The sequence below is a fragment of the Geospiza fortis genome, unplaced genomic scaffold (assembly GCF_000277835.1).
Source record: "Geospiza fortis unplaced genomic scaffold, GeoFor_1.0 scaffold666, whole genome shotgun sequence".
NCBI lineage: Eukaryota > Metazoa > Chordata > Aves > Passeriformes > Thraupidae > Geospiza > Geospiza fortis.
Genome location: NW_005054470.1, coordinates 582,085 through 606,473, shown reverse-complemented (window position 1 = coordinate 606,473; position 24,389 = coordinate 582,085). Strand labels below are relative to the sequence as shown.

Below are 24,389 nucleotides of genomic sequence, written 5' to 3'. Positions count from 1 at the left end.
CAGTGGAATTAAAGCAGTATTGCCCCATTCCTATCTTTATTTTCCCTATATATTTACAGAGTCATTCAAATATTAACTTGACTCACCCAGTTCTACTCAGGCATTTATTGTGATTAAACAATATTAAACAATTTTTCAATATATAAACATTTTCTTCACTGAATATAAAATATTTCAAAATACTAGATGTTGTTATAGAGAACTGTGTGATATAGACTGTTAGATGATGTACCATTATATATTTCATTATATAAGAATAACAATGACTATTTATTAAAGTGATACTGTTTTCCATCTTCCAGTAGAGTTGGAGAGACCTACAGAAATATTTGTTAAATAAATATCAAAATTACTGAAAAATACAAAAATAATAAAACAGTAGCATGCCAAAGTCTTCAAAAATCAGGGATCTGAGCATACAATAATTACAAGTGTCCCAAAATCAGTATGGTCTTACTAGAAGACAATGAAGAGTATCATCGCTGTAGCCCTCAGGAAAAAGAAATTTAATATGTCATAAGAGAGCACCATTGACACTTTGGAGCTGACTCAGTGTTACTGAGCTGCTCTAATGCAGCATTGTGTTATTTGTACAGTGTTAATGCAAGGAAATAATGATATCTCAATGGAGGAAATTCAAATAAATTGTGACCTAACATTTTGTTATTGGAAGTGTTTTCAATGCATTCTTCTCGTAAAAAGATTCAATGCCAATTAGTCACTGATCTGAAAATTTTAGAAAGCATCTGGCTATAGAATGGCATATACATACTGACAAAGATGTACCAGTTTTAAAATCCAAGTCTGTGTAGAGTCTGCTAGAAGCAAACCATTGAAGAAAACTTCAAAACGTTGCATGCATTTATCATAATCTGTGTTACAGACAACATAAGACAAAAGACCAAATTTTATTCCCAGAAACACTTCTACAGCCTTAAAGCCTTCATGCTTACAGTGGAATATTGCTAAATATCACAGTTAATTTGATCAATTAATTATTTCATTCAACCAAGTTTTTCAGATGTCATTTTCCATTTAAATAGCAGTGAATCATTGCATGTTCCTCTTACAGGGCACATTTCTCTTATACTCATGAGAAAATAAACTCCTCCTGTTTGGTCTGTTATGATCACTTACACATTGCTGAGACAGTCCCAGCACTAGTCTAAATGAGAAAAAAAAAGTCTTCAGAAAGTTTTAGCCAAAATAAAAGTGACCAAATTAAAAAAGGAAGTAATATCTGTGAAACTCGGCTTCTAGTACTGACCTTTGCTGAAGGATTGAATATTCCTACAGACAAGCTCTGAGGCTGTAAATCAGCTGGAAAGGGGCAGAGAAAGGCAGAGTTATGCAACTAGAGGCAGAGGAAGGCAGAGAAAGGCAGAGTTATGCACATAGAGGCAGAGAAATGGGCAGAGAAAGGCAGAGTTGTGCAGCTAGAGGCAGAGAAAGGGGTAGAGGAAGGCAGAGCTGTTCAGCTGTCAGAGGCTATGTGCTGCCTGCAAGGCAAGGACAGTCAGAAACCACAGTCCATCCATGTGCACACTGCCTGTGAGTCAACCACAACAACCAGGCTGAAACCAACAGCAAGAACAGGGATGGATCCTTAAAAATTGATATAATGATCTCTCAGATATTTAAGGGTCTTTCTTGTACCAGCATCTGGCAAGTTCTTTGCTAGCAACAGAGCTGATTATTGACTATATACAACAATTTTAGTCACCTATATAATAGGAAACGTGCGGAACAGGATGATATATGAGTGGTAAGACATCTGCAGCTTTGGGAAACAGAAGTTATACTTCCTTTATTCTGGAAAGTATTGCATTAATAATACAAATAGATGTTCATTAATAAGCCAGGGAGAGGAAATAAAATGGGTGACAAAAAGGCAGAACATTGTCAGGTCTAGAGAATGAACCGGTTACACTTGGATCAGCTGAGGCTCCTCTGATAACTGGTCCAGATACTGGCACATAGGAGAAATTGTGCCTTTCACAGCTTTAAATTTCATAAATTCCCAGCCAAAAAGTCTCAGAACCTATTGAAAATGGAGAAGAGCTCGGTGGTGACAGGAACTGATGTCATTCTGAGTCAAACTTTTGCTTCTACAGCAAAAAATTTTAATTGCTTTGGGATCAACATCACAACAAGAGTTGTTGAGGAAGAAAACTGTAAGAGGTTTTAAACGCATAGAAACACTGTCTCTGTGAGAAGCTATACTTTCAGATATTCATCTCAAGGAAAGAGAGATTAGAATAAGCATTCTGGGGTAAGAGCAAAATTACAATGGCCTTATTAACTCCGAAAATTACACTGGTATAAAACTGGTGATACAATTCAGACTTAATGCAAATCTTCTCATCCATATATCCAGAACAAAACCAAACCCCAAAATATATAATAGCTATGTCTGGTAATTTCTTGCCTTTAACCTGCTGTAAGCCTTTCCCTTATGGAGTGATGAATGTTGCTAATTGCAATAAAAATGCTGTCACAAATGAATGAAATAATTTCACACTAATTCTCTATGGGAATTTATATAAAGCTTGAAGCAGCAGAGACTTCTGCAAAACCAGAAAAAGTCTGTCATATTTAAATTAATTCTGGGCTGTTCACAACTTTAAGTGGAAGACAAAAATTACAATTTTTAAACTGTTAGTAGTAAACTCACTGGATCTCAAGAGCCTCTCCCTAAAGTGGAAGAAATTTTCGTCTTTATTCCATATATATGTGTCCTTCAGTGTTATAGAAACTGAGGTGAAATGACTCCTGGGGTATGTTTTCCTTGCAATACTCTTCAGAAGGTTTAGGAGGAGTGTGGTGTTCCCAGCAAAGAGCAAACATCCAGAGGAAAGGCAAATGCCAGTGATGCACTGACAGTGTGCAGGACAGCACTCAGCTGCAGACTCCTGACACTCAAGAAATTCAAAGGTAGAGGAAGATGGAGGGTAAATAATGATTCCTCTCTCCACAGCCAGTTCCTGATCTTTTATCTACATCAGGGGTCAATAATTTTGGCATTACAGATGTATCCTTTTTTCTTACATGGTTGAGAACTTCATCTGTAAAGAGAGTTTAGGCAGCTTCATCAGAGAGACACATGCTTCACTGAAGGATGGACAGGTACCAGCTCCTTCTCAGCTATTTATTCCTCTGAAACTAACTTTGCTCCAGTAACCTGGCTGCTTCTGTTTAAGCAGAAGCAGGTCTGGCTGTTGAAAGTGCTCCACAAATGTATCTTTCATTTCCTCCCATTCAGCAGCTGTTTATGACTCACCATTAGCAATTTTAATTAGAAAAGCCTCCAGTTATCATTTTTGTATTCTCCCATTATTGCTTATCACTACACACCTAAATCTAATTACTATAAGGTAATTACTGCTGTTGAAATATGACAGTCCTCTATCTTTGATTTAAACTAGTAAAATCAATGGTTCTGCCTCCAAAGAAGCCACCACCATAAAATATTGATCAAATAACTTCACAGTGTTGGAAGCAGTATAATATGGATATTTAAGACCAGCAATTAGCAGGAGACTTTGCTGAACAAAATGACATTTAAATCAGTAGTGGATGTCCGAAATGCCAGAGAGAGTTATCTACAAAATGACAGGGTTCTTACTGCTTAATGAGGGTTAAAGATTTTCACTGCTCTGAACCTGGGCCTTGAATGCCAATTCCAAAATAATATTTGTTGCATGGTGGTCAAATTACTGTGATACTGAGGAAGGACCTTTCATTTGCAAACATCCTGCCTGCCCTACCTGCACAGCCCAAAGGCACTGGGGCAGGGCTCTGCCTGAAGGGAAACCATCCCATGTGCCTTTGCCTGATTCTTCAACACAGAGTTTGTGGAGTGGCCTCATAGCTTAATCTTCTCACATTCCCCTTGAAGGTTCTAAGTTTACAGCCCTGGAAATAACATGGTCCAAAATCACTAACTAGCATGATGCATGTGCAGGCCTTGGCCAGCCAACACGCAACCTGGGCAGCAAGGGGTGCTCGTGCCATCATAAGAATAAACCACTGACAGGGAGTTTGAGAGAGTGCCAGCGTCCAACACCATGGTCCCAGTCCCAAACTCAGACTGAAGCAAAGCACCCTGAAATGAGTAGAGCATGGGTCTTCAAACATCAGCAACCACTGTTTCACCCCAGAAATCCATTCCTAGAGGGCAAGCAGTGTGCTCCTGGCTGCTACAGACACAGCCTGAAACAACTGAACAAAACACAGTCAGACCTTCCAGCCACCACTCTGATGTTGGTTGGCTGCAACAATTTTTCATCTTTCTCCAAGAAGGACTAACATGTAAATTCATTTACTACTTCATGAGCATTTTAATTTTCTGTAATAAGACAAATCCCAGCTTGGGTTATCACAGTTCATTCTCCATTGAAATAGATCTGAACTAAAGAGCCCACAGGTTCTAGATGATCAACTGAGCTATGGGAAGCCAAAACCTTGAATCTTTGGGGTCTGTACTAAAAATATGGTACTCCAGTAGTTTCAAACACTGGACATTTTTTTCCCTTCACATTTTTTTAGGCAAAAGAAGATAACTTCAGTTGACATCTTAGTTAGAAAAAGCTCAGCTGAAAAACAACTTGCTGCAATGTAGATACTAAGACAGCTACAAAATCAAAAGACAAGAAAGAGCTCTAACTACTTTTCTCAAAGCCATGAAACAAAAAATTGATGGAGTACAGAAAATATTGTCTTCCAAAAGGCAGAATATAAAACACTTACTAGGCTAAGAATTCAGGAAAGTAGAAGGAAGATTTACAGCATCTTTTGCTTTACAACAATACCCTTAAATACAAGCAAGCAAACAAAAAATCTTATAATAAGAATTAAAAACCAAGGAAAACCCCACCTAAAAAAGGAGTCCTCCCTGTATTTTACCCAAACTGACCCCAACACCAGCTGTGTAAGGTGTTGCTCTTCTGTGAGTTACTGAGATGCTGTGATAAGTAGACCTTGTATGGGAAATAAAAGCCAGAACTGTCAGAAAAAAAAAGCCATAATCTTGGACAATAAAGGACAGATATAGATAAAAGCTGCTTTAAAAAATAAAATATTTCATCCTGTAGCCATTTTTTGGCACAGAATCCTTAGTTTTCTCTCCATATTTAGATTTCAGCTCCACCTGCTCCCTCAATTACACAGTCAAAGTCAAGAGGCTGACTTGAATTTCTTCCTCCAGAAAAGTTCTTCTCTCAGCCCTGCCTCCTGCCTGCCCCACCACAGAGGGTGGTGTTACAGGAGCCCTCCTTGCCAACAGCCTCTTCAAGCACTAGGAGCTGCTGAAGTGGCAGGCATGGGCACACATCACACAGCATTTTATGTTGTCTTTTCTTCTCCCTTCTCTCTGGCAGAGAGAAAGGAGTAGAGACAAAACAGTCTTTAAGAGACATTTAGACTGGTTTGTGTCAGAGGCCAAAACAGCATCACTGCAGGGAAGATACCATTTACTAGAATTATGATTGTTCCTGTCCTCAAATTACTGTAATATCTGGGCTCTTTCAAGGGCAAAGGGTTTCAGTATCTGCTGCTTCCCAGGTGTTTGGGAACACGTCTCTCCTTCTGCAGCATAATTACTCATAGTAAATATGCTTCTGGTTAAATTGTGAGGCATTCCCATTTCTCTGAGCCCCTGCAACACTGCTCTGCTATGCCTCATACAACTTAAAAGTTTCTAGAATTGTATTTGCTTCTTTAAAAGGCCCCATTCCATTTTTTTTCTACCTCTGAGGCTTGTGCTCTCTGTGGGGATTTCGTAGATGAACCACACTACCACATCCTCTACAGAGGAGTACAGCAAGAGAGGATTCCAAATACTCTTTTCATTTCCCTTTGCAGGCCAAACATTAATCCAGCCTTCATCTCCAAGACTTATTCCAGTAGGTTAGCATGGCAAGGTTTGGGTAGCAGGTTGCTGCAGGTGTGGCTTCTGTGAGAATTAAGCCAATTTCTCCAGGCTGAGTCTGTTTTGCCTGTGATGGTCACCAGTGAATGGTCTCCCCTATCCTTATCTTGACCCGTGAGCCTTTTATTCTATTTTCTCTCCCCCATCCAGCTGAGGAGGGCAGTGACAGGGTGGCACCTGCTGTGCAGTCAGGGTCAACCCAATACATTTAACTTTTCCAGAAACGCCCATTGCCATTCTCACTGTCATTATTTCTACTTTCAATTTATCTGTACTCAAATTATATCAGCAGCACATAGAGGAGGAGGCTGATTTATTCTAAAGTAAAATGAGCCAAAGGGGATGGTTTTGAGTATTCCCACAAGCATTGAACCATCTCAAACCCCCCTGTAATTCCTTCTCTTTGAAGGCAGGCTGTCACCACTGTAATCAGACTCCATTCAACTCAGTCATTTTTGTAATGACCTAATTCTCCAATGCATCCTGTACCAGGAGGTTCCATTTGGGGTTTCATTTGTGATCCTTTCCACTCTCACCACATCTTTACACATCAAACCACTTTCAGAGTTTTCTTTTTACAGAGCTACCAGTCATCCTTGGGCTTTACAAATGAATTGTTTTCTCCAACAGCCAAGATTTGCATTTCTAAAATCTTACCAGAAGTAACAGGTGTGCCAAAGCAAACCTTTCTCATACAAAGCAGACCTTGTAATTGTCAAAGGCAGAATTTATATAAATCATTTTTCCTTAAAGGCAAGTAATAACAGAAACCACTTTCTCCAGTCCACTGTTACTTTCTCAATGAAAGTTTATAATGCCCATCCTGATTAACCATTTGTGAAGACCATTTGTCTCAAAAATCCTTGGCATAGTTTGTCTTCTCTTCCATTGCAGCTAGTTCCAATATTTGTTTTCCTTTAAAAAATCCAGATTAAACAAGCAATTCCTCCTTCCTCTACTCAAGCCCCCTCCAGAGTGCCCATCTTTGAGCTGTTTGGTTCTTTAGTATTTTAAATTGTGTAGTTTTCTACCATTTGTGATGCAATATTTCCTTATATGCGGAAAGTGATGCAAGGTTCAAAATCTGATTTCTCACGCCTAGCACATTACCCCTTTGGAGGAGCAGGGTGAGGATGTATCTTGCACTCTATAAATAGTGCAGTCAGTTGCTTTGGCTTTCAGAGACATCCCTAAGATGACATCTAGAAGGACCCAGGGTGAGGCTGAGGGTGTTTGGGGAGGGGGTGGAACACACAATTTTCATAATCTGATAATTTACATAACACCAAGAAGTGGGTCTGATGAAGTCACATCCTCTTCAGCCAGCTCTCCCTGTGGCTGTTTGCACAGGCAGCTCTGACACGGGAACAGACGAGGATCTGACTCCATGTTTCAGAAGGCTGATTTATTATTTTATGATATATATTATTTTAAAAGTATACTAAAAGAATAGAAGAAAGGATTTCATCAGAAGGCTTGAAAGGGAAGAAAAGGAAGAATGGAATGGAATGATAACAAAAGCTTGTGACTCTCAGAGAGTCTGAGACAGCTGGACTGTGATTGACCATTAATTAGAAACAATTAACATGGACCAATCAAAGATGCACCTGTTGCATTCTACAGCAGCAGATAATCATTGCTTACATTTTGTTCCTGAGGCTTCTCAGCTTCTCAGGAGAAAAAATCCTAAAGAAAGGATTTTTCATAAAATGTGTCTCTGACATCTCCCCAGCTGCTAACAAGTTTATTTCAACTGAACATGTTGAATACTTGAATTGGGCACTTTGCCCACCTTGTCATAAAATGTGACAACTGCCCCCCAGGTATCTGACCCCAGCTTTTGCATTTAGAAGGTTCTGCTGCTTGAAATTTCTCTTAGAAGAAGAGGAAATGTCTCTGGCTTGTGCCAGTGAAACACAGATGCAACTTTTGGAGCTATACTCAGACCCTGATGCCCCAGAAAGACAGCTGAAAATAGGAGGAATTATTGTATGTGTGTGTTCCAACAAAATATGTCAGTGCTTTCCATCACACACAAAAGAAGGAGCATTTTAAGGTGGGAAACACTGTTCACCAAAGTCAGCTGAATGTTTTGGAATAGACTGATTTATTATGTAGACCTATATCAGATCCATTTGACAGAAAGAGTATTAAAATCAAAATTCTTGTCTATCAGCGCTTAAGAAAATTTACAATGGCTTCATAATTTTGCTTTTTGTAGCTCCCCATGGGGAAATCCGCAGCTATCTTAAATACCTGTGCTACAGGCTAATATTGATGGTTGAGAACATGAATAGAAATCATATATTTCCAGAATTTTTTTCCTAAGCACTTTTACAGCAAGATACAATCTTTCTCTTAAAAATACCTATGTCAATGTGTGCAGATTAGATTGTTGTGTGTGCCTAAACTCCTTTCATCTTTGTCTCTAGGTTGAAACAGTAAGCAAATGCAACAGACTGCAATTTGCAGTAGAATCGATGCCAACATTAGAGAATCTAGATGATTCTGGAGTTCAGATTTTTTTTTTAGTAGAAGACAGACATTTAGAAGAAGAAAAAAAATATATTTTAGTTGGAACGCCATTTTCTGTTAAAACTATTTTAAGGCATCTTTATGCATGATTTTCATATAACTATGTAGTTAGCCTACAGCATAACAACTCCTACCCTGGTTTTATTACTCCTTATTACTGCATTAGTTAGGATAAAACCCCTTATTGTATTTGAATAGACTATTCTGCAAATAGCAGAGAGTCAAAATTGCAGATCAGCATCTCATAATAGTTTACATTTTTACAGAAGACTGCTGTAAATAAAGACACAGCAGTATAATATGTAACCAAATACCCAGACAATCTAATTATTCAAATGTACATTGCATTTTTAAGACTACTGACCAGAATGCAAATTGTCAGTTTTAACTACTAGCTTTGACTGATTTCTCTCTCTCTGCTGTCATGGAAACCTGCATTAAAGGCAAAGAAACAATGGAACCTAATTAATGTCTCCTCATTCTTCTGCACAGAAAATGTATTGGGCAATACTTGGTAACATTATGGCAGCACATACAACATGATTTTCAAATGCATAGTTAAAGGATTTCTGCCAAAACAAACATTTTGCTATAAAAAAATATTTCAAAAGAGAAATAAGTCAGAAGTACAAGATGGATAAAGGAGAGTCTCTCTCACCACTCATCCCCCAGATACATTTTGAGGGTAAGTTTAGAGGAGGAAGCATCACTTTGAAATGTTCTTGCATTCAGACCCTGCAGCCTGACAGTTTCTGTGTAAGATAAAGGATCACCTTGGGTTAGAAGCAAGAGAAGTTAGAAGCCTGTCAGGTTGCCATGAGAGATGTCAGGGTGTGGGTGCTGGCAGAGGGAGGCAGCATCAAGATGGTGGCAAGAGGGTGTTAAAGCAATAATTGAGAAAGAAGAATCTCTTCATTAAACTCTCTGTCACCTGCCAGGTTTCATTCTTCTGTGTACTGTGGTACCTCTGTACTTTATTTCCAGATCTGATTTTTCCCCAAAGATTCTGTATTTAAAGTGGTACAAACCACCACATCTTGCTTTTCCAGTCTTGTCCTTTGCAGAAGGCTCTGCAAACACAATGGTACACATGATGCTTCCATACCCTGCTGCAGCTTCGTGTTACAAATTCAGTATTCACAGAGAATATGGGAGAGGATAGCATGGGTGAAAGTCCTGTAAGCTTAACTGGAACTTTTTATTTCACCCATAATGAAGTTCTGCAAGTAGGTTAGATGGGAGATTGAGAATAATACTTTTTTTCCCCAGGTTAAAAAATGGATAGCTAGAGAATTTATTCTTTACCATGATTCTAGGCTGCAACAAAAGCCACCATGTCTTAGGGAAGGAGATGCTTGTTTGACACTATCATTTAATTTCATGATGACTTTACATCCTCTTCTTCTGGGAGTTACAAATGAATAAAGCAAAGACTCTTCCTAATGTTAAACTGAATCACTTCACACACAACTGATTAAGCAGGGAAAAAAGTGTTTGAGCATATTGATTTCTGCTGATGTGCACCAAGTTGTCTGTCAGTGGCAGTGACAGGACCCTGGCTGCAGCTGCCTGATGCTGTCAGCCTGGCTGGGAGGCTCAGCCATGACTCCTGGTCCCTCCTGTGCTCAGCATTGCTCCCCAACCTCATTGTGTCTGACAGCCCCACCACTCCAAAGCCACTGACAGCATCCTTAGCTTCTTGTGATCCATAGCTTATAACAAAGTCATGCTTGCAAGGCTGTAGAAGCATTGTTCAGCCAGGATTTCCTACTTAGACAGAAGCTGGACAACAATCTGGAGGGTCTTCTTTTTCTCTTGTCCCTGGGAAAGAGCACAGACATGCCAGGAGAGCACAAGAGCCTCAGTGACAAAAAGTTTTCAGTTGTCTCACAAGTAAGAGAGATAAAAGAAAAAAAAAATTGTGAAATGAAACTGTTCACTAGAACAGGTACAGAAAAATGAATATAGGATGTCATTAAAGCAGGTTGTACTTGTCAAAGATTGTGATAATAATAATTAAAAATAAATTTCTTCTGAATTGGGAGTATCAACCACTGCCACTAGTTATACAGATACTGTGTACATGGCATCAATTGTACTAAATAGATAGCTGAAGAAAGAACCACAGGAGCTCTATATTTATTGATGGGGCATCCTGAAGCTGGCATATCAAACCCTATTGAAAAGGTCATAAGATTTTCTTCCATTATCTACAGAAAGGAAAACAGAAGGAGAGAGGTATTAAAAAATACATATTTCCTCCAGCCACAGAGGAAACCCAGGGATACCTCTGAGCAAGTGTTTCTCTGTATGTCACAAGTGAGTGACAGACCTTGCCCAGCAGGAAAATGTCTATCATGGTTGATTAGGGACAGACACTGCGTGGAGTTCTTTTAAGAGCTCAAAGGAAACTTAAGTACAAGCTTGCTGAATATGCAGTGCCAGCAGAAAAGTGCATTCTTCTTCAGCACTGAACTTTGTTAGAGAGTCATAAGAGTATTATTTTTTTCCCTGTTAGTCTGAATGGATCCTGTTGTGCTGTTAAGCTGCCTCAGGCTACTGAGGTGCACAGTGGTCAAACAGATTTTTACTTGCTGTGGAGGAGGAGCTGTTCATTTCTTGGTAGCACACATGCATGAGGCATTCACCTCAGAGCCAGCGCCAAAGCCATCCTGTGCTCTGTGATTCCAGATACTCACAGTGATGTTTTCCATGTGTCACTGCTTTTTAAAAGGCTGCCTTATCATTCTTATATCTTTGTATGCTAATTGCTAGTGTCAATTTTTTATTGCAACTATAATTCCACTTTCCACTTGGACAAATGCTAGGAAACCCTATGCTTCATTAGTACCATTCTGCAATTTTGTGATCCCAAATATGGATCACAATCAGAGTTTTGTCATTATTCTTTCACAGGGACTTTGTTACACACCATATTCCACTGACTTTTAGAGGAGAAACAGGACCCCTGCAGGTAGCTTGGCCCAAACCATAATTTGCTAAAGACTGGAGAAATGCAGGCAACTCCACCACGGCTGAACATGGATGGAAGGTGTTGCTGCATCAGACTTCCCAGACCCAGCAAAAATAGGCAGGTGCTCACCACATGAACCTGGATCATGCAGTAAATCTGGAAATGCAGTACAAGAAATGGAAATTGTCCCACCTGTCAGTTCCACAGAGCTGGTTGTAGTGACTGGAAAGAAGCCATGCTTATCCTTCCCTTAGGAATGCAGCACTGTCAAGGCTACAGATGTCACCATTTACTGAGCAATGAACAATAATGAAAAGGATAATACTTGAGACCAGCATAACATATTTTATTCCTTTTAGATGTCAATATCTTCACTTCTAAATTATATCTCTACACTTTTTTAGTGCCTTACGAAGCTTAACTCCTAAAATTCCTTTTAAATTGGAAAATTCCTGTTCCTTTTTATTATATCATTTGATCATTTATCAATTACCAGATTTTCTCTATGAAGAAATATCTAGGTTTTGAATATTTTCTTCAAATAAAGGACATTTTCCTCAAGAGAGAATTTCAAGTGCTCTAGTTTAAGATGAGCAAATACTATAACATATGTGGTTACTTTTAAAAAAGGTTTCAGAGTCTTCCACTTCCACAAAAAGAACAACCTGCACAGAAATCTATAGTTCATCTCTCTTTCTTTGGAGAGACAAGAAACAACATCTGATTTTCTCTTCTGCTTTATTTTCAAATATCAGTAAAGGAAGTCCAGACCTTGAAGAATCTGATTTATGATATTGGTTACACTTTCTAATTAGGTTAGGTTTTGTACCACTGAAGGAGAAAAATGCCTTCTCCTTTCAGCCCACAGTTCACATTCTCACCAGGCTCATTGCCATTTTTGTTTGCGCCTGTATTTTCTCTAGTCCTTCTCCCAGCCCATCTCTTGATGAGGCTCTGAAAGCTATGGTCAAGAAGAAGAATATTCTCTGTTAGGTATGTTTCACTTACTCATTTGTCAACAAGGTTCAATCCCACCATCTCAGCAAGAAAGAATTCGCTCTCTGCACCCTGGATAAACTCTGGTTCAGGTAGTTAGAGAGAATTTGATGGGCAGAAGTAATTTTCCTACTGGCCATATCCACTTTACAGAGGAATTTAAATAGTCATCTTCATAACCTTTCTTTGCTCTGGATGTTAATTTGTAAAATGTACATCACCACAGAAAAGGAACCTTAAATCCTCCCTTATGTGTCATGTACTTATGAAACATGAAAGTCATCCTCTTCTCATTAGAACTTTACACTGCACAACTGTCATTCATCTTGAAACAGGATGCCATTAATAATTTTCTGAAGTCTTAGTATCAGGTTCTCACTGCACTTTACAAGTACAATAAATATCATTTTTGTTCAATAAAATGGAATTAAAAGTGCACTTATGCTGTAAAAATCTGTAGTTGACTTATAAATTAATAAAAGCTTTGATAAATTTTAATGAGTTAAAGCAAACATTCTTCTAGGCAGGCAAAATTAATGCATTACAGAATTTCCTGCTTTGGTTTAATTGCACTATTTTCCATTTTAAATTCACTCTGATACAATTCTAAAAATGGACATTTTAAATTGCCTTGCAGTCAGGATTTTTTATTGTTATTATTATTTAATCATGTATTTACATCTTTTTTACCCTTATGCACAAGGTTTTGGCTTCTGTTCTGTCCTTTGGAACAGCTGGCAAAAATCATCCCCAACTTTTAATACTTGGAACTTGAAAAATATCCTTGACATCCTTGCAGAAACAAAAAGGAAATATTACTTGGAGAGATAACATATCACCTGAAGCACATAGATATTCAATTACCACTATTTTGATAGCTCTTGCTAGTTCCACTGGGGCTTTGGTTTTGTTTTTAGTATCACTACTCTTTTACTTCAGCCTGTTATAAATAAAAAGGAATTCCCCTATGTGTTTTGTCTGGTTTGAACAAAAAAGCATCATGACTAAAACCACAAATATATTCAAAAGCAAACCAGGACAAGTTTCTATAAATGTTACAGCTGTAACACTTTCAGACTAGTTGTGTATCTGTAGGATCTGCTCAGTACCAAAGTTTTGCAGTGGAAGTGTTAAGGACTTATTTCTATACAAATAGAAGTATCTATTTGTAGGTAGGTGCAATGACCACCTACTTTAGATGATTTTACAGGTGCATCCAAGACAGTTTTGCCCTCTGATGGCCATTCCACTGTGCTTGGGCTTTGTCAGCAGAGCATTGAGCTGCATCTTGTGCAATCTACATTTAACAGAGCCTTTACTAGAGGGTAATTGCAGTCCCAGTTTCCACAGCATCAGTAAGAGTTGATCCTGACTGAAAACTGTAGATTTATATGATGTACTCATTACTCTGTCAAAAAACCACTTTACTGACAGGACCTTGGTTATCAGTCTAATTGCACACTCTAGCTATTGTGTTTGGCATTCATAACCTTTAAAGCAGAGAATAGAAAAAAATAAAGAAAAAAAAAACACCACTGCTTGCTAAAAGTGGCAATTGAGGAGTCTGAAGCAATATCTAAGTGCTTTTCTTCTTTCTTTCTCATCACATTAGATTGACAGCACCAAAACCCTGCTCTCATGCTCTCTTAAGAATAACCCTGCCACAGCACTGGAGTTTGCATCTGCCCAAAAGGAATAACACTCATTCCACATAAATGTGCACAGGATTTCTGCTGCTGTCTACACCACAAACATGAGACATGGGCAAGACTCCCTCCAAGCTCAAGAGGGTCTGCTCTGGGTAGCAGCTACCGCACTGCGAAGGACAAACAAGGTAAGAATTGCAAATTCATAAGAGGAACATGGCTGGAAATGAAAATTTTTAGAACAGAAGGGATTATTTTTCCCAGCAGTTCGATATTTATCAATATTTATAGTAAGATTCCTCTTGCAGAGAAAGCTTTCTGAGAGAAAAGTTTATTAGAGTCAGCAAATAAAGTGTGCGTCTCAGTAAGAATGATGCGGAAGGCACACTCCTAAGAAGGGTCTCAGGATGCAGAGAGACACACAGGAGATGAAACATCTCGTGCAGCAGTTTCTAATGCAAAAAAGATCAAAACTTAAACTATGCCAAAGGCCAATTCCTGCTTTTGAGAGGAATGTATTAAAGTTGAGCCCAAAGATACATATTTCAAGGTGACAGCAATTTCTCACAGGAAACAATTAGTCACCAGAATAAAACTTATCCAGACAGTGTCCCAGTACTGCCAATTGTTATCTTAGGTTATTAAAATCAGCACAAAAAATAAATAACTGCTGGATCATGCTTTCATCAGTTGGTGATGATGTTACAGCTAACATTCATTTAGCAAAACACCCAGAGGTCACCAGCTGGTAGTGTTGAGTCCAATGTAATTTCCACAGCTAGAAATAATATTCTGAATATTTACAACTCAAGTCAAATCTATTCTATACTCTTTTCCTCCAATTATCTTACCCTTCCTGCTGCCTCATCACCTTTCTCTGCCCCTTTTCCTCCATCATTATCTCTTCTAAGTCTCTGGAGAGCAGAAAATTTTTTCAGTCTTTTTCAATATCTTCACCTATTTCAGATTTACATTAATGCAGTGATGAATTAATCTAGCTATTTGAGAAAGCTACTCACCCTTTGCTTCATCTATAGCAAAAATAATTCACCCATCTAAGATCTGTGCAAGATGCTAAATATATCTTCCTCCCTTGATTTGCAATCTCTTCTTGGATGGAGAAGAAACTTAGACACTGTCAAATATCTGGAAAGGACCAGGATTACGAGCCTGGCATTCATGACCTCTGCTAAATTCACAAAAGTAAGAAACATACATTGCATCAATAAACACAGCAGTAGCTGTTGCCCAAATGCTCTGAGACCAAATGGCACAGAAAATTCTGTTCCTGGCCAGCTCCCAAACCCAGGCACAGGGTGTGCAGGTTTCCTACCTGCTGGGAACAGCCTGGCTGCACCTGGGCTCCTCTGGAATGGTGCTGGTGCCCCAGCCCACAACCGGGCTGGGAGTGGGTCTAGAAACATTTTGCAACGTGAAATATTGGGTTTGAGAGCCCAGAGAGGATACCTAGTTTTTAAGTTACTGGTGTAGACACAGCCAATGTGGATGACACTGAAGTCTTTGCTCTCTGGTTTTACCCAGCTGCTCCAAGTCATAAACCAGACTTGGAGCAGCTGGGTACAACCAGACAGCAAAGATCATTAAGCACCTTCATTACTCTCCAGGAAAAATGAAAATGTGGGTCAGGAATTTTCTGAATCCACCACATACTATGAAGACAGATGTTGAGTTTGAAAACCTCGTGACTGACTCCTCAGAGTCCCAGACAGCTGATGGTGATTGGTCATTAAGTAAAAACAATTCACATGAAACCAATTAAACCTGCACCTGTTGGTAAACAATCTCCAGCCACATTCCAAAGCAGCAAAACAGGGAGAAGCAAATCAGATAATATTGATTTTTTTCCCTGAGGCTTCTCATCTTCCCATGAGAAGAAATCCTGGCGAAGGGATTTTTCAGAAAATATGACAGTGACAGACAGACATCAGTACAGTTTACCTTTCCTTTTCATCAGAACTTCTTACTGCTCATGGGGCTGTCAGGCCAATTGCAAACACCCAGCCTGGTCCTAGCAGGAAACAACACAACCCCACTGTCCCCTTCCAAAACCAGAATGCAATTATTCTGTTAGATCATGAACTTTACTCACAGCCTTTATTGTCGTGTCTCCTGAAGCTCAGAAAACCAGTCACAACACATGTCAGAAAAGAAATTTAGAATCCTCCCTAAAGTCTTTTCATTCCACATTAGGCCACCTATATCAAGGAAAGTTAAGCAGCCACAAGACCACAGTCACTGAACAAGCTCACCTGAGATGGACCTAAACCACCTCCTCTCCTTGCTTTGGTCTCTGATAGGTAATTGGTGTTCCTTGGTTGGTCATTATCATTTTCGTTTCCACCCAGCAGTAAAACACTTGGTCAGGTGTTCTTGCTTCCCTAAGTTTGTAGATTTATGCACATTTTGATACCAACTTGAGGACCAAAGCCACGCTATGGGGCAGTCCAAGATGACCTTGCTCCCAAAATGCTCTAGAAAGAGCACCTTTCACAGGGAAGTGCTAATTTCCACTTATGTATCTGTATATGTGTGTACATTGAGCAACCCACCCAACACTTGAGACTGAAAAACTAATTTCTTGCATCCAGAATCCTTTTTTTCTTTTTACTTCCTCTTTCTTTTGAGGACATGTTGGGTTATTAGATGAACTAAGAAGTCCATGAACTTTTTTGCTGCAATGTGTGTTCTTTAGTTCTTCATTTTTCACTGGATTTGAGACTTAGTCCTACTGTAGCTGCAACAGTAATGTACTTCTGTCATGGAACACATGCAGTTTCCATAGACTGATAAGTGAAAAGAAAAACACATCACAGTATATAGCCACTCAGAGAATGCAGCTAACACTTCATGGCTTGTTAAATAAATCAAACATACTATTTTGTCTATACCAGGAAAATCACCTATAAGTAGAAAAAAGAAAATGGTTATCCTTCTCCCTCTGTTGCTTTAGAAAATGTTCTAGCAAGTTAAAAACATTTTCCAAGGCTATTAAAAATAAGATCAATGTTTCAAAACTTTTGAGAAATGGTCCATTTTTTTTTTCATTTTCTTCAGTTCCTCGTCAGCATAGAAACAATTTGGATACATGATATTTTTTAAAAAAAAAAAAAAAAATCTGCCTGTTGTGGTAAGCCATGTTGTTTTCAGAGCAGCCAGGGGATGCTTCAAACATCTCTCTGTGACTGAGGACAAGTCACATAATACCAAATCTGCCCGCACTGGTACCTGGCAAGTAACCTGGCTCCTGGCTCAGTCCTAATTCATGTTGTAAGAAATGTGTTTAAAACATGAATGCTTTCAGAAACACCACTCATCTTACCCAGAGGACACTCAGATATCTGGGGAAGGATGAACATGGAGAAAGTCCTGAATATTAGAGAGGAACAGACTCAAGGTGGGACCAAGTTGGCAGCTGACATTTCTACAGCCCATTCATCTTCATCTATGCTTGAAATACCCATGACAAAAAAAAGGTGTGATAAAAAACAGGACTGCATTTTATTTTAAGAAGGAATCTCTATTATCAGAGATGCCTCTAATGGTGATAAAAGTGGCTTTAAGCATTTATTCAATTTCATTTCTAAAATGAAGGTTATAAATCAACCCTAAACCCTTCCTGAAAAACACAGTTATCCTCCAAGCTTTTATGAGCATTTACAGAAGAATGATTCCTTCTGTGTCAGATGTTATGAAAGACAGTTCATACTTCAAATAATGTGATTTATAAGTTGAGATTGTGAAGCTAAATTTAATAAAGCTCAGAGAAGATGCATGAGCCTCAAAAAGCTTAATAGAGATCTTTCAGAGTTGAGATGCTACCCTTGTTTTATATGAGCTTCTCTGTATTCTTGTGTAAGCTGTGGTTAGTGATAGATGCAGCAGAACCACCCACCACAGAACATTTACCTTCTTTCCTCTTCTTTTTCTCTCCACTAGAATTTAACTGATCAAGGATTGTATACACACATCTCATTATCATGAAAAACGAAAGGACTGTTCATGTTTGTTTCTTAAATTGCCAGCTTTTATTTTTGGTGATGTAATTTCTCAATGAAAGATTAATATGTTCAAGGAGTTGTTCGGAGATTTATTACTATTTTTATTTTATTTTGAAATCCAGGTGATAAACTTTTGCAAATCAGCTGTTTGCATCAGGGAAAGTACCACAAACTCATAAAAAGCTTATCATGATGAAATTTCCTCCAAATATACTTTTCAATATTGATTTAGGATTTGACATTTTAAATTGAAAGATGTAGGATTTCACTTCATCACAATGAAAAAAAATAGGACACTGAAACTTTTCATACAGAAAATGATGCTTCATGAAACATAAAGATTTAATTTCAGGATTTTAGTCACCAAAACCATACCTTAGACAGAATTTGCAAAACTGATATGAACCTTAAGAGAGTGTGATAGAGCCTGGAAAGAGAGACTGGGCCGAAAGAACTTTGGCATTTAAACAAGCTGAAATTGTCTTATTCCCCATACACCACAACATTATTGTTCCTTGTTAGATTAATATTCCAGTTTCTGAAACAATCCAGGCTTAGTCGTTCCTGTTACAGTCCCTTTGTACATTTACACTGCAATCAACAAAACAGCAAAATCCAACTCTGAAAAATGAAACTCATCTAGCTGCAATTACTACAGAAGAAATGCAGATTCAACTGCTTCCTTCCATTAATGTGTCAGGAATTGACTCATAGGAGGAAAATTCATGGATTCTTGCCAATCATCTAATATAAGTTGTAACTACAACGTAATTTGATGCAAATCATTATTGCATCTAAACTGCAAGTAGAAATACATTAAACAGAGTTCTAGTTCATCAACAATCAATGAAAATGTTATTTTAAGAAATTATTTCTGGTAACAACATATTTAATGACTATTCCATTCATACTTGCAGTGTTCCTTTTCCCATGGTAGAAATAAAAATTTAGTTTCAAATATTAAATAAATGAAATACAATTAATATGTTTAAAAGCTTCATATGGCTTGAACAGGTGTGATCATTATTCATGGATCATTTATGATTTTTGTTCTTTGCCTTTGTTGCAGTTCAATAACAAAAGTCATTATTTGAAGATAATGTGTAGAATATCCTGAAATTCAGCTGAAATTTGAGACAGGGAAGTCAGAGGTCTGGAAAATTCTATTGCAGCCTGCAAGTGTAGACATTCCAGAAATATATCACAAGTTAATTTAAATTAACTCAGGATTGTTCAAGGCTAATTTTTTATAGAAGCATATTTTAAGCCTGATACAAGGAAAGAGTTATTCAGGGTAGACTAGGTTAATTTTGGGAAGGTTCAGGCTCAAGATTTCCCTTTGCTGTCCCGGGGTGAAATACAGGTTCTCCAGCAGTTCAGTAGCTTGCTCTGGAGTCAGATCTTTGAAACACCAGACATTTGAATGTGCAGTGTTTGAGGTGAGCACTTCAGGTGAAAATAATAAGGGTCAATGAAAGCGTTTTTTTTGAAAAATGTCTACTATTCTAATTGTATTATTTTGAGTCTCTGAATGTCAGTAGAGCCTCATACGAAATCACAGAACCGCTGAACACTCTAAGTTGGAAGGGACCCACAGGGATCATTGAGTCCAACTCCTGGCCCTACACAGGACACCCCAAGAGTCACACCATGAGCCTGAGAGCATTGTCCAAACACTTCTTGAGCTCTGTCAGGCTGGTGCTGTGACCCCTTCCCTGGGGATCTGTTCCAGTGCCCAACCACTCTCTGGGTGAAGAACCTTTTCCTGATATCCAACCTAAACCTCTCCTGCCTTGACTTCATGACATTTCCTCAAGTCCTGTCACCAGTCAGGAGAGTGAAGAGATCAGTGCTTGTAGATGGATTGGTCAACTACAACCATTGCTAGAGACATCAAATATAAAACATTGTTTAATATTTCACTGAAGCATCTTGAATAGTGTCCTGTTTGCCTGAAATGTTTTGTAACTCTAGAGTACTCTATTTCTCTTTCATTTTCTGCATTTCTCATACACACATATAGTATCACATTTGAATCTTGATGTCCTGTAATGGTATCTTAGAAGTAGGAAGGATAAAAGGCATCATAATGCCCAGTGCATTTTAAGGTATTGCTTATTTCAAGTTTAATCTTTGGAATGAAAAAAAAATGTGAAAGAATATTTATCATCTGAGTAGTACTCAGTAATGGGAATCTAGCATTCTTTTTGTTTCACAGTAAATATTTGATCTTCAGTCTTTCAGCACTGCTATGTTTATCTCTCAGATCACATTAACCTATGACTGCTTCTGTGCAGTGTCTAGTTACACAGTGGAAACTTCCACACCTCCTGATACAGAACAAAAGTTTGTGGGATTTCAAAAAAGGTAGATAAATACATAACAGAAAACTCCACAGGCTCTTAAGCACAGATATGTATATACCATATCTTTGGTAAAGAAATCCCAAGACTACAGCTTGCTGGTACCTTGGAAAAAGTACTGGGAAAGTTTTGTATTGCAGTCACAATGATGTATTTTTTTAAAGCCTTCAACAGGGTATTAGATTAGCTCAGATCATTCATATCAAGTGAAGAGCACATATGTATGTATATAATTAGGTCCTTTTGGACCTAATTTGGAGTCAATTTTGGGCTCAAATGCTTTGTATCAGAGTGCAATTATACTAAAGCAGTGTTCACTCAAGACAGAACACAATTTGGCTTTTAATTTACGAAAGATGCTAACCTGGCACCAGGAGTGAGCTAAGGAATGGGCAGAACACTGCAGTTGGGCAGTGACCTCAAGTAACATAGCTAAAACTCACAAAACACAAGATCAGTGTGCAATGTAACCATCTGCAGCCAATCAAGCTATTCACAGACTGAATAATTTTCATATTGTAATGGTTTATGTCCCCTCCACCTTTTCATTTTCTGAATTATACAGGTAATTAGATGAGGAAAACTCTGCATCCCATTACCACTATCACTACAGAAGCCAGCAAATATTATCACACTACATAAGAGCCAGCAAATATTTTAAGCTGCTGGTGTAGTTGAAGCTAGTTATTGCTTGAGCAGCATTTTCTCACAATCATGTGTGACCAAAAGATTCAGTGTCTAGCACGGAGAAGATAAGGGAAATTCTAGGTGACAAAAAGGCACTTTTCTGTTGTCCTGTGACAGTAATTTTTAGAAAGTAATTGAGTTTTGAATTTTCTCTGAATCAACTTTAAAAAAGAAAATAATGGTTGTATTTGATATATTCCACAGCTTTATTAGAGAGGTTTAGTCCAGGTATTGTCAAAAACAAATGCGACAGGACAACACATTTCAACACAGTGTTGTAACAATTTGGAGTGAGAAACCAAAGCAGAAATGAACAGATGAATATGGTGTTTAAATATTCCAAATAAAAAAGACACCTTAAAAATATTAATGAAAAATAAAACTCCCTGTGAAACCTAATACCTTTAGCAAAGGAAATCACCAAAAACCCTTTGTTCTTTTCAGCTTTCCAGCCTTCCATATTCTGAACTGATTCAGCAACAAGGAGAAAATGAGAGCTCCATGAAAGCATTTTAATGATTTTCTTACCACAGATTGACCAGGAAGGGATGTTCCAGGCCTTGCATTATCTGCAGCTCCCGGAAAACATTGCGGACTTCATCTCTCTCAATGCATTTCTGTTTATTCATATACTTCATGGCATACATTTTCTTGGTGTCTCTCTTCTGTACAATGCACACCTAATTGGCAGCAAAGTAAAAGAAAAATTTTGACACTTTGAGATAGTGAATTCCATCGTGACTTTGGAAAAAAGAAGTCTTTAATGATATTTCAATAATTCAGATCTGGATATTACAACTGAGTAACACATCCAGTAAGTTCACTTCACAGCTCTTCAGGATTCTTTGTAATAGATTGTAATAAAAAATTAACAAAAACCCAACCCAACCCTGTATAAGAGGAAATGGGGACCCAGAAAAAATATCATAACTTTCAGAACTTACATGGTAAAGCTGAGAGTAATATGCTGCAATGGCTAAAATCACAGGCTATTTAATTATTCAGAGAAATTACTGCCTCCTGCCTAGGAAAATGCTCAGTCATTGTCCTGATTCCCACAAGTCAATACTCACATCTTGATTATTGCATCATAAACCTTGCCTGTGTTCCCAAGGCTCAATATTTCATCTAAATGTCAGAATTATTCTCCCTTAATTACTGTTGAAAGGAAAAGAATTTTTATACAGGTATTCATCATAATATTTCTGAATTCACAAGAGACCATTACAATGATTTAGTCTCTGGCAGTAAATGTCTACGCTTTTACTTTATCTTTTTTTTTTTTGACAAAAACCAAATAATGTAAATCCATGAAGAAAATCTTAGTCAAGAGAACTTCCATAGGAATTCTGGATTTCTTTTTGTCATGGTATTTTACCTTGAGAATGGAGCTGGAGACTGGCCCAAGCACCACAACCAAGCATCAGGTTAAGTACAATTTTTGGCAACAGAGAAATACACAATTGTTCTGAATGTACTGGAAGCATCTGGTTTAGGTATCCCAGGTCTGCAGTGTCTAAGTTCAAGGGTATTCTGGATTCACTTGGTGTGGGCATTATTTTTTTATTTGTATATTTAAATACATATGCATACATGCTCCCATATTTTACACACAAAAAATTGTACTATACACTCATAAACTCATGATAAGAGATGAGATTAAAACACAGTGGCAGTCAAAAAGAAATCCTTTGTGTCTGAGTTTAAGGAACTTATGCACCCAATATTTAGGAACAATCAGGAGTAACTAATGCAACTTCCCACAGCTGAAATTGGGAGGAACAGGGCCAGTAAAGTCAAAACATATTTATTTCTCTGAAATTCTATTTTCATAAAGTGTGTCCTTGAGCACAAATCTACTCCAAATAGAGGAGTTAATAGAGTACCTTTAACCTATAATGATAAGGCATGATTAAGCAGTGTTTCTAATTACCTTTCCTAGTATCAGGAGATGTTCTGCTATTAAGGAAAACAGGGATGGTAACATTTTGTTTTGAGCCCATTAATTGTTGCACAATGGTGAGTACTGAAGTTTTATTTCAGTTTTCACCTTGGACTGTTATGAAAGATCTGAAAATTGTTGATGCTTTTAAGAAAACTAAAGGTTCACATTTATATGGAAAGAATCCTGGCTGTGGAACAATGGGGAATTGTCTTTGGCCTTTTGGAGGAAGAAAAAGTAGCAAGTGGGATCAAGCTGAAACAGAGTGGAAAAAGTGGGGATGAAAATGAGTTTTTCAACCTCCCACAGGTCCTTCAAAAGCACAAGCAGAATTTTCAGGGACAAATCCTCACATCCTGTCTTAGAATATGTGGAGAGTTCAATTTAGCAAGTCACATTATAAAGTGCAACATTTGGGGATTTTAGCTCAGAACATAAGTCCAGAAATTCAGCCATGTACATCAGTTTGCATCATGATTTTCAAGTAAAACTTGGCCAAGAGTTAGGTATTTTCAGAAGCCTCCTAGTCCATTACATTAAAAGCCTCCCTGTTGAAGGATTGACTAGACACACTGCTGAGAGAATGGGTTTGAGAATTAGAGGTTTGACCAATGTGGCAAACCAAGATCATATGCAGCACCAAAATAGGCAATGTAAACGAGTTTTGCAATGCTGTTGGGACTCCAGAAGGCAGTCAGCTCTCTTACCTGGCAGCAAAGACAAGGGTGTTCAGCACAGCTGAAACAGACCTTCTGTTGTTGGTAGAAGCTTGCCTAACACAGAGCTTCAGAGCAGAATGATAGTAAACATTTTCTAGCGATGTGTACCTACGCAAATCCTTTAACATGGTTACAAAATCAATAGGATTTTAATGAATATAATGAAGCTACTTCCTACTAAAAATCAGGAAACACAACCTGCATCCATGTTGATGTTATTGTAAAAAAATGCCTGACATTTCTATGACAGCACTGGATTGTATTGGAGATCCTCCCTGGCACTTCTACCTGCTGGCTGTCAGCTCTTCTCCTGAGCAGGAGAATGGACTGAAACTTTCCACTAAAGCAAGAAAGAAAGGAAAAGCCCTTGAGCCCTTCTCACATGTGCAGTCTTAATGGGAAATGTTTAAGCTGGGTTTTTTTTTTTTTTGTTCCAAAGGAGCAATTTAAAATAGGGATAAACAGGTGCTCTGGAACCTCAACAAAAAAATCCTGTGATGACTCATTATGATGTAAGTCTGTGCAGAAATGCCTTATTTACATGTATCAGTATGGAAGCCTGTCACACTTACACTCTTT

General features: G+C 38.1%; 1 protein-coding gene across 1 annotated transcript in view; it reads right to left on the bottom strand.

Moving 5' to 3' along the window:
* Positions 1-24,389, bottom strand: part of STK32B (serine/threonine kinase 32B) — a 134,677-nt gene that overhangs the window by 103,971 nt on the left and 6,317 nt on the right. The window contains exon 2 of the mRNA XM_014309942.2: positions 21,678-21,829. Within this exon, the coding sequence (XP_014165417.1) occupies positions 21,678-21,796 (119 nt within the window). The 5' untranslated portion in view covers positions 21,797-21,829. The remainder of the gene's footprint in view (positions 1-21,677; positions 21,830-24,389) is intronic.